The 13,606-nt window shown below is 33.2% G+C and overlaps 1 protein-coding gene across 3 annotated transcripts; it reads right to left on the reverse strand.

Moving 5' to 3' along the window:
• Positions 1 to 7,076: 7,076 nt before the first annotated feature.
• Positions 7,077 to 12,216, reverse strand: LOC132759736 (uncharacterized). 3 transcript variants are annotated; one of them, XM_060751559.1, is made up of 4 exons: positions 12,062 to 12,216; positions 11,025 to 11,742; positions 9,929 to 10,089; positions 7,077 to 9,436 (listed from the first exon to the last, which is right to left on the reverse strand). In XM_060751559.1, the coding sequence occupies exons 2-4, from the start codon at positions 11,668 to 11,670 to the stop codon at positions 9,302 to 9,304; spliced, it is 942 nt and encodes a 313-aa protein (XP_060607542.1). In that variant the 5' UTR covers positions 11,671 to 11,742; positions 12,062 to 12,216; the 3' UTR covers positions 7,077 to 9,301. The 3 variants fall into 3 exon arrangements, with proteins under 3 accessions (XP_060607542.1, XP_060607539.1, XP_060607540.1); XM_060751556.1 differs by having other exon boundaries at positions 9,929 to 10,092; XM_060751557.1 differs by lacking the exon at positions 12,062 to 12,216 and having other exon boundaries at positions 9,929 to 10,092; positions 11,025 to 11,873.
• Positions 12,217 to 13,606: the final 1,390 nt, after the last annotated feature.

Consider the following 13,606-nt stretch of genomic DNA (forward strand, 5'->3'; position numbering starts at 1 on the left):
GTTGGGCAATATTGGCCCGAGACATTTGAATATTCAATGACCTTTTATCGGCAATCATCGGAATCCGGCATAACGGTATCGATTCAAATATGATCGAGAATGGGAAATCTTAATTTATAGGTACACAGGGGTGGCAGGATAAAGCCATATACAAAAACGCACCAACAGGAAAAACATTTGAAAGATAATATATGGCCTGTTAGAGAAGTGGTTAAGGTCCTTGTTTCGCATGCGAAAGATCGTAAGCTCAAATCACACAACGGGTGAAACTTTTATTAGGCCTTTGAATTAAATCATTCTATTTTTGTTTTACTTTTTAATTCATTTATTTTTTTTTATTTTTTTAATTTATTAATAATCATTATTTTATATATCTTTCCATGTATTTCATTTGCTTATAATGTATGGTGGCTGATTTGGAACACTTTGCGCGTTGCGTTGTCGATATCGACAACACAACCTATATCGTTATCGCCTTTTCGTCGCACTGACGTCTTGTAGCTTGGCTTATAAGCCAATCCTTTGATTTGAGCGACATCGCGACAACACGTCACACGACAACGCGACGTTTGGCGTGCTTCGTGTACATGAACAAATCAAACATCAAAAAACATAATGGAACCAAAGTCAATGTTTTCATTATAGAGGATCTAACAAGAAAGAGGCAGTTCCTCGTTCAGCAGCTTGAATTTGCCAGAAAATCAAGCAAAATCGATAGTTTTTGGACCAGCGACGGTCGTATTCTTTACAAATCTTCTCCTACAAGCAAGGTCAAATCTATAAGAGACATGAATGACATCGATCACTTATTACCTGACAATTAATGATCTCTGACAATAGGATGATCAGTGATTATGAACTAAAACTACATTTCGCTTTTCAACGAATTCATCTGGAAATTATGTATATATTTATGTATGTATATTGTGTCTTATTTTTCAAAATGCACACATATTGGAATCAATATATCATTCAGTGATTATATACACTTTGACCTTGACCTTTATGTTTACATATTATATATAATTATAAATACACATGTTTTATTTTTTGAAAGTCTTACCTGGTTGAATATAAAAGTTGAATTACATTCCTCTGTAAATCCAGTATTCTATTTAAAGAATTCTTCTTTCTTATTAAATTACTATAGTTTTTTGACAACACTAAAATCCCTTTTGTAAATTCCTATGTAATATTTTTTACAAACATCTTTATAACACATGTAACCTCATAACAATTAATTTTAATACATACACGAAATGCTGGAGTGTAAATGTTGTCTTTCTTTAAAGGAAGATACTCATTGTAATCTCAAATCTAAGCAAAACTTGTTGCATTTTACAAAAAAAATGTAAATTTGATCAATCTTTTTAAAAGATTAATTTTGGTAATTATATTTTAACAAAGTTAATCGTTCTAATGTCGCGGATAAGTTAGAAAATGGCGCTAATCCAGTATATTGTCACATGTTTTACACATTTCGGTTGATGCAATGCATTTTCCTACTGTATTCAATCTCTATTGCTTTTTTTGTAACAACAAAATTAATGTATTTTCTCATCCTTAATTTCATGTACAATGATAATAAATGTATAAATTTTGTAGTTATACTTTGTAAATATGTTAAGTATGTTGTATTTTTATTCATTTACTTTTTTGGTTTCATAGATTATTAAATAAATGTAGGTCGCGTACCTGGGCACGTTTTTTCCGTTTTTCCCCGTTTTTATGTATCTCTTCTGCAAACTTAATCAATTGTCATATTACAGTAAGTTTGTGTTTTTACATGATAGTAAAGCATGATTTATCTCAGTTAATACGAGTCGCTTTTCTTACCCGTTATGTTACAGATATCGCTATGATAATTTTGATTATAGACATCGCTATGATAATTTTAATAACCACACTTTTTACTTGTTACTTTTTAAAATCTATTATTATTATGCGATTCATTTTTCTACAGGTTGCCATATTTTCCGATCCATGTATGTTAACTGTCGTTAATGTTTATATAACATTTCAGTCGCCACTCGTCAAATTTATTGTTTTATGTATGTGTTACCCAAATCACAGACACTTGGGGTTATGTGCGTGGCTCCCCTTCTTGATCCGCACTTGTATACACCATGCCTATTGTTATCGTGCAAACCGTACGTCAAAATATTTTTGCATATTATTACAACCTGGTCACATGTCTTGAACATAAAACTTGTTTTCCGCTATTTTAACCACGTTTAAAAAAGTCCCTAAAATATCATAATTTCACGGTAAGGGAAATTCGTGCGACATTTAGCGTTAACATTGCGACATTTAACGGCAAATGAATTTGCGACATTTAGCGGCGGTTGCGATATTTAGCGGCAATGGTGCAACATTTAGCGGCAAGTGCGACATTTAGCGGCGTTGTGACATTTAACGGCGCCACACTGTGTTTGTCACGCAGTAGAAATATGGTGATAAAGGCTGGAAAATCAGTCACCTATTTACATATAACATGCTCATTATTTCTTGAAGTATGAATATTTTTACTTGTCTTGAAATCTTATTACATTTTTCTCACCGAAAATTTCTTGGAATATTTTGGGTTTCTAATTATTTTCAAATCCACCTAATTTGTAGAAGAACAGATAATGGTACTATAAAGGGTGCAGAAAACGAAAAGGACCCGGTGGTTATGTGCGTTAACATAACGAGAAATATTAAAAATACATTAAGTAATTTTCCAAACTATTTTAAAAGTCCGAACGAAATACTCCCCACAGCGCTTGTTATGTAGTTATTTTCGGATTTTGTCAAAGATGAGAATTCGTTTATAACCAATAGTAAGGCCGGTTAAGTTATTAAATTATATGCTCTCATGTTCGATTCCAACTATGGTCACTGTCATGTTTCCTCACATGACAGAACCTTTAGTCCGAGCAGTGCACTCGAACATGAGAAATAAAAGTTGCTAGAACTCATTTCACAAGTGAGCTTAACTGAACTAATATATGATTATTATGAACTAATGGCAAAAGAAATCTCGCATAACAATCATGAAACAAAATTGATCAACATTTGAAATAGATATCTATTCTTTTTTCAAAATAACATCACTTTTATTTAAAAGTACAGTAAATGAGTAAAAATTTAATATTTGATATAGAAATCTTGGAGAATCTGATAGTTACAAATCAATGACAGCCATGTGAGATGTGAAACTTTATAGAAAACGATACTTCAACACTGTTGACTAGTTCTAGCAAACAAGTGTCCTTCATTATTAGGTCAATGAAACTGAAATCGATCCTGAAACAAGCATGCCCATTGACAATAGTGTTAAATTTCTCCAGCAATGTTAAAGTGATCACCCGTCAGAAAAATTAAACAACAATATTTCAACAGTAAAAACGAGAGAAGTTATTTTATCGAATTCAGAAGATAAATACTGGTTTTCGGATACTCGCGAACGCTTACCCGACGGTCAGATTCATAATGGTGGTTTGTAAAATTTTAGAGAACTTGACGACCAGTAATTATTGTGAAATAAAAACCGAAAGTGTTCAATCTCTTTTGTTTCAGTCATTTAAAGTGAGTTTTTAATTACGTTGAACTATAAGTGGCACTAATTGACATTCTGACATGATTTTCACGAGCGCACGGGTAAACACGCGTCTTGTTCACGCTGGTTACATTTTGTAATCTTATACTTTCATCTTAAAAGCAATTATTAAAAAGGTCAGGTGAAGAATTAATTTCTAAACCCATGTTGAAACAATAAAAAACGAGACAATAATAGCAATGTAATTTTGTTTTGTCGATTGCAAAATGAAAGTTTCACTGGTTGTAAAATGTTAGTCCAACTGGTTGCAACACATTAGTTTCGCCGGTTGTATATGCCAGTGTCTATAGTTGCAAAACCATAGTTTCATCGGTTGCAAAAATATCGTTTTGCGACCATGGAAACTGACATGCTGCAACATTGGAAGCTTACTTGCAACCATTTAAACTAACATGTTGCAACCAGTGAAACTATCATAAAGATAGTTGTTACATGTAAAATAAGGGTAAAATTGCCAAGATGTTAGTACACAAAATATCTTGAGTGTGTTTTAAAGAAAAGCAACATAAAAATTTCTTTCAGCCATATTATCAATTTAGCGGGCTAGAATATACATGTATACGTAATGCCCGTTAAGTACTGAGCAACATTTGAGATCTTCCCCTAGAAACATAACTGAAAGTCACCAAACTCCTTTAACTTAAACAGTCTTGGTATGAAAAAGTATAAAGATAACCGGCTGTCATATTTTTTTATAAAACAGTAAACTGTCAATTGATAAATTGCACTATTTACAAAAGAAACCAGATTACATGTATCTTCATAAAAGAATGTCAGACATATTTATAATATCAATCTGTTACCTATGACATCTGGCATCTAAGATATATTTTGTTGCCTTGAGACATTATCTTTCGTAATGGTTTTTTTATTTCTTTTCTTTCAAATTCAACATGTGTGTTTTCGAGACGTATCATATAACCACTGTCTGTAAATCATAGGGCTTTGTTATTATATAGTTCCAGAGGTTGAAGGAACTTTCGTGGCGAAAATTTAGTGCAGAAACTATGGTGGTGGAACAATGGTGAAAGAACTATGGTGGAGAAACAATAGCGGAGGAACTATGGTGGAGAAGCGATACAAAAGAGGCACTTTAGTGGAGAAACTTTTGTGGAGAAAGATAAACTATGGTGGAGAAGGATAAACTATGGTGAAATAACTATGAAGAATGGAATATTGAGGAGGAACTATGTTGAAGGAGGAACAATGGTGGAGGGACTATGGTGGAGTAACTATGAAGAATGGCATATTGAGGAGGAACTATGGTGAAGGAGGAGCTATGGTGTGGAGGAGGAACAATGGTGGAGGAACTATGAAGAAAGGAGTATTGAGGAGGAGCTATGGTGAAGGAGGAGGAACTATGGTGGAGGAACTATGGAAAGACATAACTAATAATTCTAATTAACCAAAACTTTATCCCTAGTAATACTGTGCATGTGGCAAAACTCCATGCATTATCCACTCAAAAAATGTTAAAGATACTGTTACATGTATCTCAGAAATATGTTAATTTCAAATCTTAAATTTCCGTATACATGTATTTCGCAAAGTTCTCATTGCTTTTGAGTGTGCCTATTCTTTTACGAGAAGATGATTTCCCATGCCCTTCGAATAAGAAGTACCTGTTATAACCTTCCGCGCTTCAGCACAAGACCTCACGGACTACATTTATTCATCGTTGAAAACGTGTCTGCATACACGAAACAGCAGTAAATCAGATTTCAGCAATAAACCAGAAGCAGGCCATGCTCCGTTAAAGTTCTGATTTATTTGAGGTTTTGACATTCGCACCAAGGTAACGCAATTGCTGTTCTGCCGAAGGAAAATATTTTGTATGTAGTTTAAATTAAAAGTAAATCGTGGCATTTAAGTAACTGCAGAGTCTTTTTCTCTAAACTGTTGACACAATATTTAAAAAGTATTGTTTCTAAAACATAGCTGTAAAACAGAATTCAATTTAGTTATAATCAAGGTCATTTAATAAATTTCATGAGTGTTTAGGTTTTATTGATTTTATAATTACATTTACCAGACACATGTTTAAAAAAAAGGTTTTAAATAAAAAAAATCTAAAACAGCCGTAAACCATAAGCTTGCTGGCACCATCAGTTTCTTTTCATGCGACAAATGCAGACCAAGATCATGGTCAGCACAGTTCGCTATTCAATCTGTATTTTTGTTTTAACGCGCAATAAAGCTGATTCGTCTTTTTCGCTAGTCTTCCTTTGAGGAGGGCGACTGCGTATATGTTATATCGGCTTGTCAGTCGTGAACGTTTTCATTTTATTTCACGAATAGAATATTTTTATATTACTTTCTTATATATCAATTAAGCTTACTCTTTTCTTTTTTTACATATATAAACTTATATAACAAACATTTGTATCACCTAGAAAGCTGAATCATATAAGATAAGGGATGCCTATAACCCAAGGTGGTGGTGGTATTGGTAGTTTTCACTCCGGATCATGACAGTAAGCAACATTGAATTTATCAGAGCACAGTTCAGCCACTGCGCTGTTCCTGGGCAAACTGTCATGCTGTTTACCAGTACTTTCGCAAGGAACTGAATCTTCTGTACACATAAGAGCAGAGGCACAGTGCGGATGACCATAGAAAGGATTCCATGATCAATCACAACGACCTGCAACGTCTGAAAATCAAGCTCGGGTCGCCTGATTCACAGTCCAACGCTCTACCTATTGAGCTAACCGGGTAGCTCTATAACCCAAGTACAGCTTCTGCATGTATTATTATTGATGAGCCAAGAGCGTGCGGAACAGATCCAGTAATCTGGTTAATTGCGGTTAGTTTAACTAGGTATATCCGTGCTACTTTGCGGTCACATTTTGTATTTTATCTCACCAAATGCTTTGATACGCAATATTGGACTTAAAAAATACAGAACGTGTCAAAATGGATAATGAAGATTTATGACATTGTGTTTTACCGCAAGATTGAGCGTGCGATAAAACGCGCCAATTCACAACTTATCTCTAAACCATCTTTCACATAATGTCATGTTACAATTAAATGGATTAAGCTCTCTCTTCGGGAAAATAAAACTGCCGCCCCAGATTTTATTTAATTACCTCTAACATTAATGCGAAAAGTGGGTGAAAAGCAGAACCACATAACACCTTAAGATACATTACTCGGGTTCGAATCCCAAACTTGCAAGTTAGCATTATGCGAGGACAGTGGTTCTGCTCAAATTAAACATAAATATGTGTTGTTTTTCCTTCCAATGAAGCTGGAAATACCAGAGTTACTTAAACCCAAACCAATAAATAAAATCAGAATTTATTAACTTCACTCAGCGCTAAGGGAAGCAAGTGGGTGTATGAAAATCGCGCCGTGTGTGTCAATGAGTTATCTTTCCTTTAACGCTCTAATACAGTAGGCCTATAATGACTTTTAAACATGTATAATTGGTCATGCGTGTACATCGATTAATTAAATTGGAAGACGGATACAAAATTATAACTTTTATTATGCAATGTTATATACATGGTAGTGAATAAATCATGTAACCTAAAATGGTTAACTTCAAAGGAAGTCTTTGTTTCTTAGGGGTTTTATTCCTGATTTTTTTCGCAAGGATTCCTCAATCAACCATTTTAGGTCACGTGATTTATCTTACAGCAACAACATCATAATCAACATAGATACAAATAACAAATCCATATTCTTTTGATAATAAACAAATACACATAAAAAACTAGACAATTTGAAAACAATTAACACTTTTAAGTGTCATGACTGTATACTAAATAAATAACATGAAAAGCATTGATACTTAATTTTACAATAAATTGTTTTTGTAAAACATAATATTTTTCCAAGAAAAAAAACATAAAATTCATCGTTATAATTAATAGAAAAAAGTTAAAACAAACATATCTGCCAATCACCAGAGCAGAGTAACACCAAGTTGGAGTCAGTACCTCTATATCAAAATGCGCAAGGTGCCTACGGTTTAACATGTGACTGGACAAAAAGTCTCTAGTACGAAACCGAGCAATGGCATTTTTTTTTAAAGAATAATCCCATCATTTAGTCCCACCTTTCAAAAACTGTGTTTATATTCAGCTATTTAATTAATTTGAACTGATACAGCGTTTCAATTAGATTGAAGAAAAAAAGTTTCTTGATGAAGAGTATACATAAGATATTATTTATATATTTTTTCAAAAAGAATTATGCATTAGAAATAAATTATTCAAAATGAAAAGTGTGTTTGTAAGAATGAATAATATCATTCTTTAAACTACATATAATAAAAAATCTCAGGTTGATGAAAACTTAATTCACAAAACATGAAATGACTGACACATAATTATGTACAGATTTTCTTTCTACATCATGTATTATACGGTCATGTACACTTTTTCTACGAACACAATAATAACTGTCATGAACACAATACACAATAATAAATATTTAGCACATATATTTGTGGAGCCATTAATTTAATGCCTCTTTGAATTTTGATGAAACAATATGTGTGAAACATGAATACATTAAGTACATAAAAGTTTTTTAAATGCCCATTATGTCTCAGAAATATGGTGATTTTCATTTTTATCTGATTATTTTTTATATTTTGTTACAGTTTCCAAAAAGATAATTATTTGCTATATGTATGAACTTTCTTTTACATCTTTAGTTCTGTTGGCAATTTGTATAATAAATACTGAATAAGTATTTTGTATGGAAGTCAAAATATTACTTTGTTTACATTTTGCTACCATTACGCCACATAAATGCATGTTTAGCGCTACTTTTATCAGTTATAATTCATGCACTTAATTCATTATTTAAAAATTATAATACATGTACATTTCTAAAAAGTCTTTAAAAATGATAGTATTTCTTAGACATATTGAGCCTTTAAAATCTGAGTTTGTGTATACATGTAATGCCGCCCAATTATAGTAACTTTTTACAGGTCTGTATCATACAAAAATTGTATCTGTTAATGCACAATCCATCCTGATCTTTCTTATTATTCTTTAAATAGTCAAAACTGTTTTGAATTTAGAACTTTCCATTGCTAATCATGGGTATTCCAATATAAAATGCGGAAATTAAGAAACAAACATAATCCAGTATGATCAGACTGTATAGATGTGTCGGTTGGTGGCCTGGCTATGCAGGTGAAACTGTATTATTCCAGTGGTATTATCATTTACAATTCAAAATTTTGTTAACCAGTACATCCAATACAGTGCCAGATTTAATTACACTTGTTTTGATCCTGAAATATCCTTAATCAACAAAAGAACGTTCCAAATCCCAAACTGAACAAGTTCATTATACAAATTCTGCACATAAATGTTAAAACCATAATACACATATGTACACATGTGTTGAATATGAAAGACAACACATATACATGAAATTATTTCATGTGTTTGTTTAATTTGGTAAAGTAAAATAACATCCAGCTACAGTTAACACAATCGTCATATGTATAATGTATCAATACTGCTTAAATGATTCCAACTTAAATATCATCCCTAACAAAAGCACATGAAAGTCTTCGATCTCATACGCAGTTGTGTCCCCCTATCTGTACAATCTCTCAAGGGAGGTAATCACTGTAAGTCTTATGAAAACAAATGAGACAATATTCTGAATACTATCAGCAACTCACTTATAGCACAAATGTTTGCCACTTGTTCAATCATTATTTTGTCAGTTGTTATTGGTTTCATCCTCATTAGTATCAGTGTCGTTGTTTGTCCGTACGTCCGTGTATGTCGTACCAGCATACACGTTAATGTTGAATCGCAGAGGAAATGCTGAAGACTCCACTGACAGGGTTCGTTGCTGAAGTTAAATATACAAAACACATGTATACGATTTCTACACATGGAATTATATAAGCAAATGTTAAGGATAAATCAAAAGCGTAAGGACAATATGTCCAGGAATATATTTCTGACCTCAGTGAATGATCACCATGACTTTATCTTGGATAAAGACTGGACTTGTAACTGTACTAATTTATAACAGTAATTATAGGTATACATCTTTGAAATAAGTAGAAAATGTACATACTGGTTGGTTAATATATTTCTACTTTTTTCGAAGAATTACACGGTGTTGGCTTGGATAGCACCATAGCCAACTGCCTGTGACATAAAGATGACCAAATTTTTTTAATTGTGACAAAAAAATCTCTCAAAGATAAAGATTTCATCTATTAAAGATATCTGTAGAGAAATAATATCAGTCAGTACCAAGCGTTGACTAGAAACGACTTATCATGATCAAACATTTGTCAGCAATCTCATCATCTACCGGAAGTGCAATACTTACCCGTCGTCTGCTAATGTGGAAGTTAAAGAAATCGTCACTAAGACGCCGTAGTTCCCTGCCAACCTCTTGCTCACGTAACGCACGTACATTTGGCATTGAATGAGATCGGTCACGTGACAAATGATCAACAGAAGTATGACTAAGAACCTGAACTGTCGAAGCTGCTGCAAATAAAAAGAAAAAAGAAATGGTAAATAAAGTGTCAATATACATAATAATATATATGTGAATTTACAGTACAGCGTTCACATCAAATATTGGATATAAATAGACTAGGAAAGGACCATTTTATATGAAGTGTTGTCATTAAGATTTTTCTGAGAATATGATGCAGTTATTTTTAGTTTTATTACAGAAATATGTTAGGCCCAAAATGCACTTGAGACAGCCATTTTGGCCTCCTGTCGCCCCTTAATGACAAATGTTTATGACCCCTTAATGTCATATGGAAATGAATATTAGAAGACTTTCTAAAATGGAACCCCAGAACAAATTGTTTGAGCCAATAACTTATTGTCCTTACTTGGACTAGGGATGATAAAGATCGGGAAACATTTTCACAATGTTTAGACACCGGACTATTTAACTTCCCCTGGAAATTCGTTTACGACCAACGCTACTAGGCCTACTAGAAGTTGACTTCTTATTTTGAACAGCTACTTGATTTGTATGCTATGGCTAAACGTCATGTTACGATATAGTAATTTAAACATCTTTAAACTTAAAACTGTTTTAAACAAATCAAAACCACACAATGATATCGTGACAAAAAACTTTTATCAGTGAGACCTTGAACTTTAAAATGACATAATTTGAAGTGCGGAAAACCGCAATTTACATCTGAAGTGTGTCAGTGCATTAAAATGATAAAGACATAAACTTCAAAATAGCGTTTTCAGATAAACAAAAATGTTAGATCGTTCATACAAATGTTCATATTTAAAAACCAAACGCATATACAACTTTTAACATTTTATAACATTTTAAGATTTTGCTCCTTTACTGGTTCATTAAAAAAAGAAACAATATGAAAGGAACTTAAAAACTGGTAACACTTTCAAGCATCATTGTTATCTAAAAATTAAAAAGGAATTACCTGAATTTGAGGAATTGTTCTGTAATGCTATCTCGGAAGGTGTTGTATTTCTTAATTTTAAAGGTTTCAACACTGCAGGTGTTGACCCGTCACTTTCACGAGAACGCTGATCCCCGCCTGTCGCAATATTTAATAAACACGGAAGGGGAGCACTAGGTCTTTTTATAATCTCTCCCTCGGGTGATACAAATTGATTACAGTCACTGTTATTTGCATTAATATCCCTAACCTCCTCGTCATGCTCGTCTAGCACAGATTCAGGTTCAGTGTCACTTCCAATGTCTACATTATTTTTAGGATCCACATGAATATCTTGTAATCTATGGGATAAGTCAATCATCTCTACTCTCGTTCTTGTTGAAACATTTCCGCCAGGTACCATGTCGTCATTAAAAACGAACTGACGTGATGACGTGTTAGACGACGGTGACGGCGAATAATCCGTCCCGTAGCCGCTATCTCGTCCGGTTCTAACCAGCGGGAACCGGTTTAGTGCGGCTGGAGTGGATGGAGATGAACTCGGTAGGCTGAGTACGGATGGAGATGAACTCGGTAGGCTGAGTATATTGCCATCTTCGCATGTGGCGGTGTCAGGTTTGAGCTTCTCAGGCTCATTTGTGTCGACATTCTGTTGTTGCATCATCATGACTACATCACAATTTAAACAATTCCTTGATAAATTTCCTGTCACTTTTTAAAGCGCTTCGAGTGTTTTTGCCTGTGAAATATAATTAAGAACGACGTAAATTTACATACTCATTGAAATTCAGGTAAATTATTTGGCAGCGTGAATCATTTTATTCGCATTCGATTATATTTGATTACCTAATCAAGGTGATGAGGTTATCAATATAAAGGGTTAAAAATACTCTACATCTATTTATAAATGTGTTCAAATATTTCACGACAACTGTTTATTTATTATTAACTGATTACAGTACCCTGTGAAATTCTACAAATTTAAAAATGATAATATGTGACTTTCAATTATGCTGTATTAAACATATTTAATAAAACAATAGTTCAAATGTCCTAACCTGAAAAGTAGTGTGCTATTTTCAACGCCTCGTGCAATACTGTCAATATTTACTAGTCACGCAAGCTACTGTTTTTTGATTGGACGCATTAAATTATTTAATATAGTGAACCAATAAAAATCCGTTATGGTTGTCAAGTCTAAACATGTCGCGGGTATCGGGATTTTCCAAATTGCTATATTTAGAACTACGAAATAGGCCGCGTGCTACCAAATATGGTTTAAAAATCGGCGGTAACGTCAATATGTTAATTTTACTTAGTATGCTATTTTACATGTCTTTTAAAGCTTTAATTACTTCAAATGCATAGGCTATATGTAGATCTACCTATTTATTTTTGAATGCGTAACAGATCTGATAATTGCGTTTTTTTCCTTACAAACCGTTTTGCGTCTAATCACGGAGGAAAATTACATTTAAATATATCCATTATATAATGTAATTCTCTAAACTGAAACTGATTACGAAACTAACCACAAACTACTTGATTTAGCTCCACAAGTTAGTCTTCTGTGTCAAAAACTTATAGGGCATTGCAACACTAAAGTTATAAATAGGGATACAGGTCCATAATGAATATTTTTGTACAAAAATAAGATTTTGAAATAATTTATTCCGAGACTGAAAGAAAATAATTTAGCAAGGTCTTCATAAAAAAGTACAAATACCTAAAGGACAGCATTACGACAGTAACTCGCGAGTGTGGTCTCTGCAAAACACGTTCTGAATATGTAGTGTTGCAGAATAAATACAACGTGACTTTTACCCTATTAGGCGTCAAAGCGAAAAGATTTGCTGTTGCACGCAATATAACGTATCTAGAGCTTTGGTGATTTCCCCCTATACCAAGAGGAGTCGTATTGTTGGACAATTCCAGAAGCTGTTCCCCGTCTGCGCTTTGCAACTCGAACATGTGCCCCATTAACTGTTTCAATTGAGGGTAAAATTGAAAAAGACATTTGCATATCTTACAGTGACTTTTCATATTTGATTTCCCCCAAATAAAAGCCGAACAATTCGACTAGGCAGGCGCCTGGTTGCCTATCACAGGCACTAGACACAATTAATTTACCTCTATATGCTCATAATACTATATATAAAAGGCCTAGTATTATGAGCATATAGAGGTAAATTCATTGTGGCTAGTGACTGTGGTTGCCTATCACTACTGTCTTTTTCAAGTGCCCCAGCGACGGATGACTTTTATCATGTACGCATATTTCAATCTTTCTTAGGCGAGCTGCTGACACCAAAGAAAATAGATCGAAGGCTTTCATACAGTTCTGTCGAAATTTTGAGATAATTATTTTGTCATACACTTTGGCGTACTTATAAAGTACCATTGTAGCGATGCCATGGTGATAAGGCGGAAAATAGTAAATAAATAAATAAATGAATAAATAATAATAATGATAATAATGATAATAATAATAATAATGATAATGATAATAATGATAATGCTGAAACATTGAAATTGACCATTAAGATCTATATAAAGTTAAAGGAAATAACATAAGAATTGTCAGAAATACAAATATTATTGCA

This window comes from Ruditapes philippinarum, unplaced genomic scaffold, assembly GCF_026571515.1.
Source record: "Ruditapes philippinarum isolate M1 unplaced genomic scaffold, ASM2657151v2 ctg678_1_1_1_1, whole genome shotgun sequence".
Classification (NCBI taxonomy): Eukaryota; Metazoa; Mollusca; class Bivalvia; order Venerida; family Veneridae; genus Ruditapes; species Ruditapes philippinarum.

Bases quoted from the DNA above. Each gene is read 5' to 3' on its own strand.
- LOC132759736 (XM_060751556.1), bottom strand. From the start codon at position 11,670: ATGATGATGCAACAACAGAATGTCGACACAAATGAGCCTGAGAAGCTC. The intron at 10,093-11,024 runs GTAATTCCTTTT...TTTTATTTGCAG, and splicing joins GAACAATTCCTCAAATTCAG to CAGCTTCGACAGTTCAGGTT. The intron at 9,437-9,928 runs GTAAGTATTGCA...ATTTAACTTCAG, and splicing joins TCCACATTAGCAGACGACGG to CAACGAACCCTGTCAGTGGA.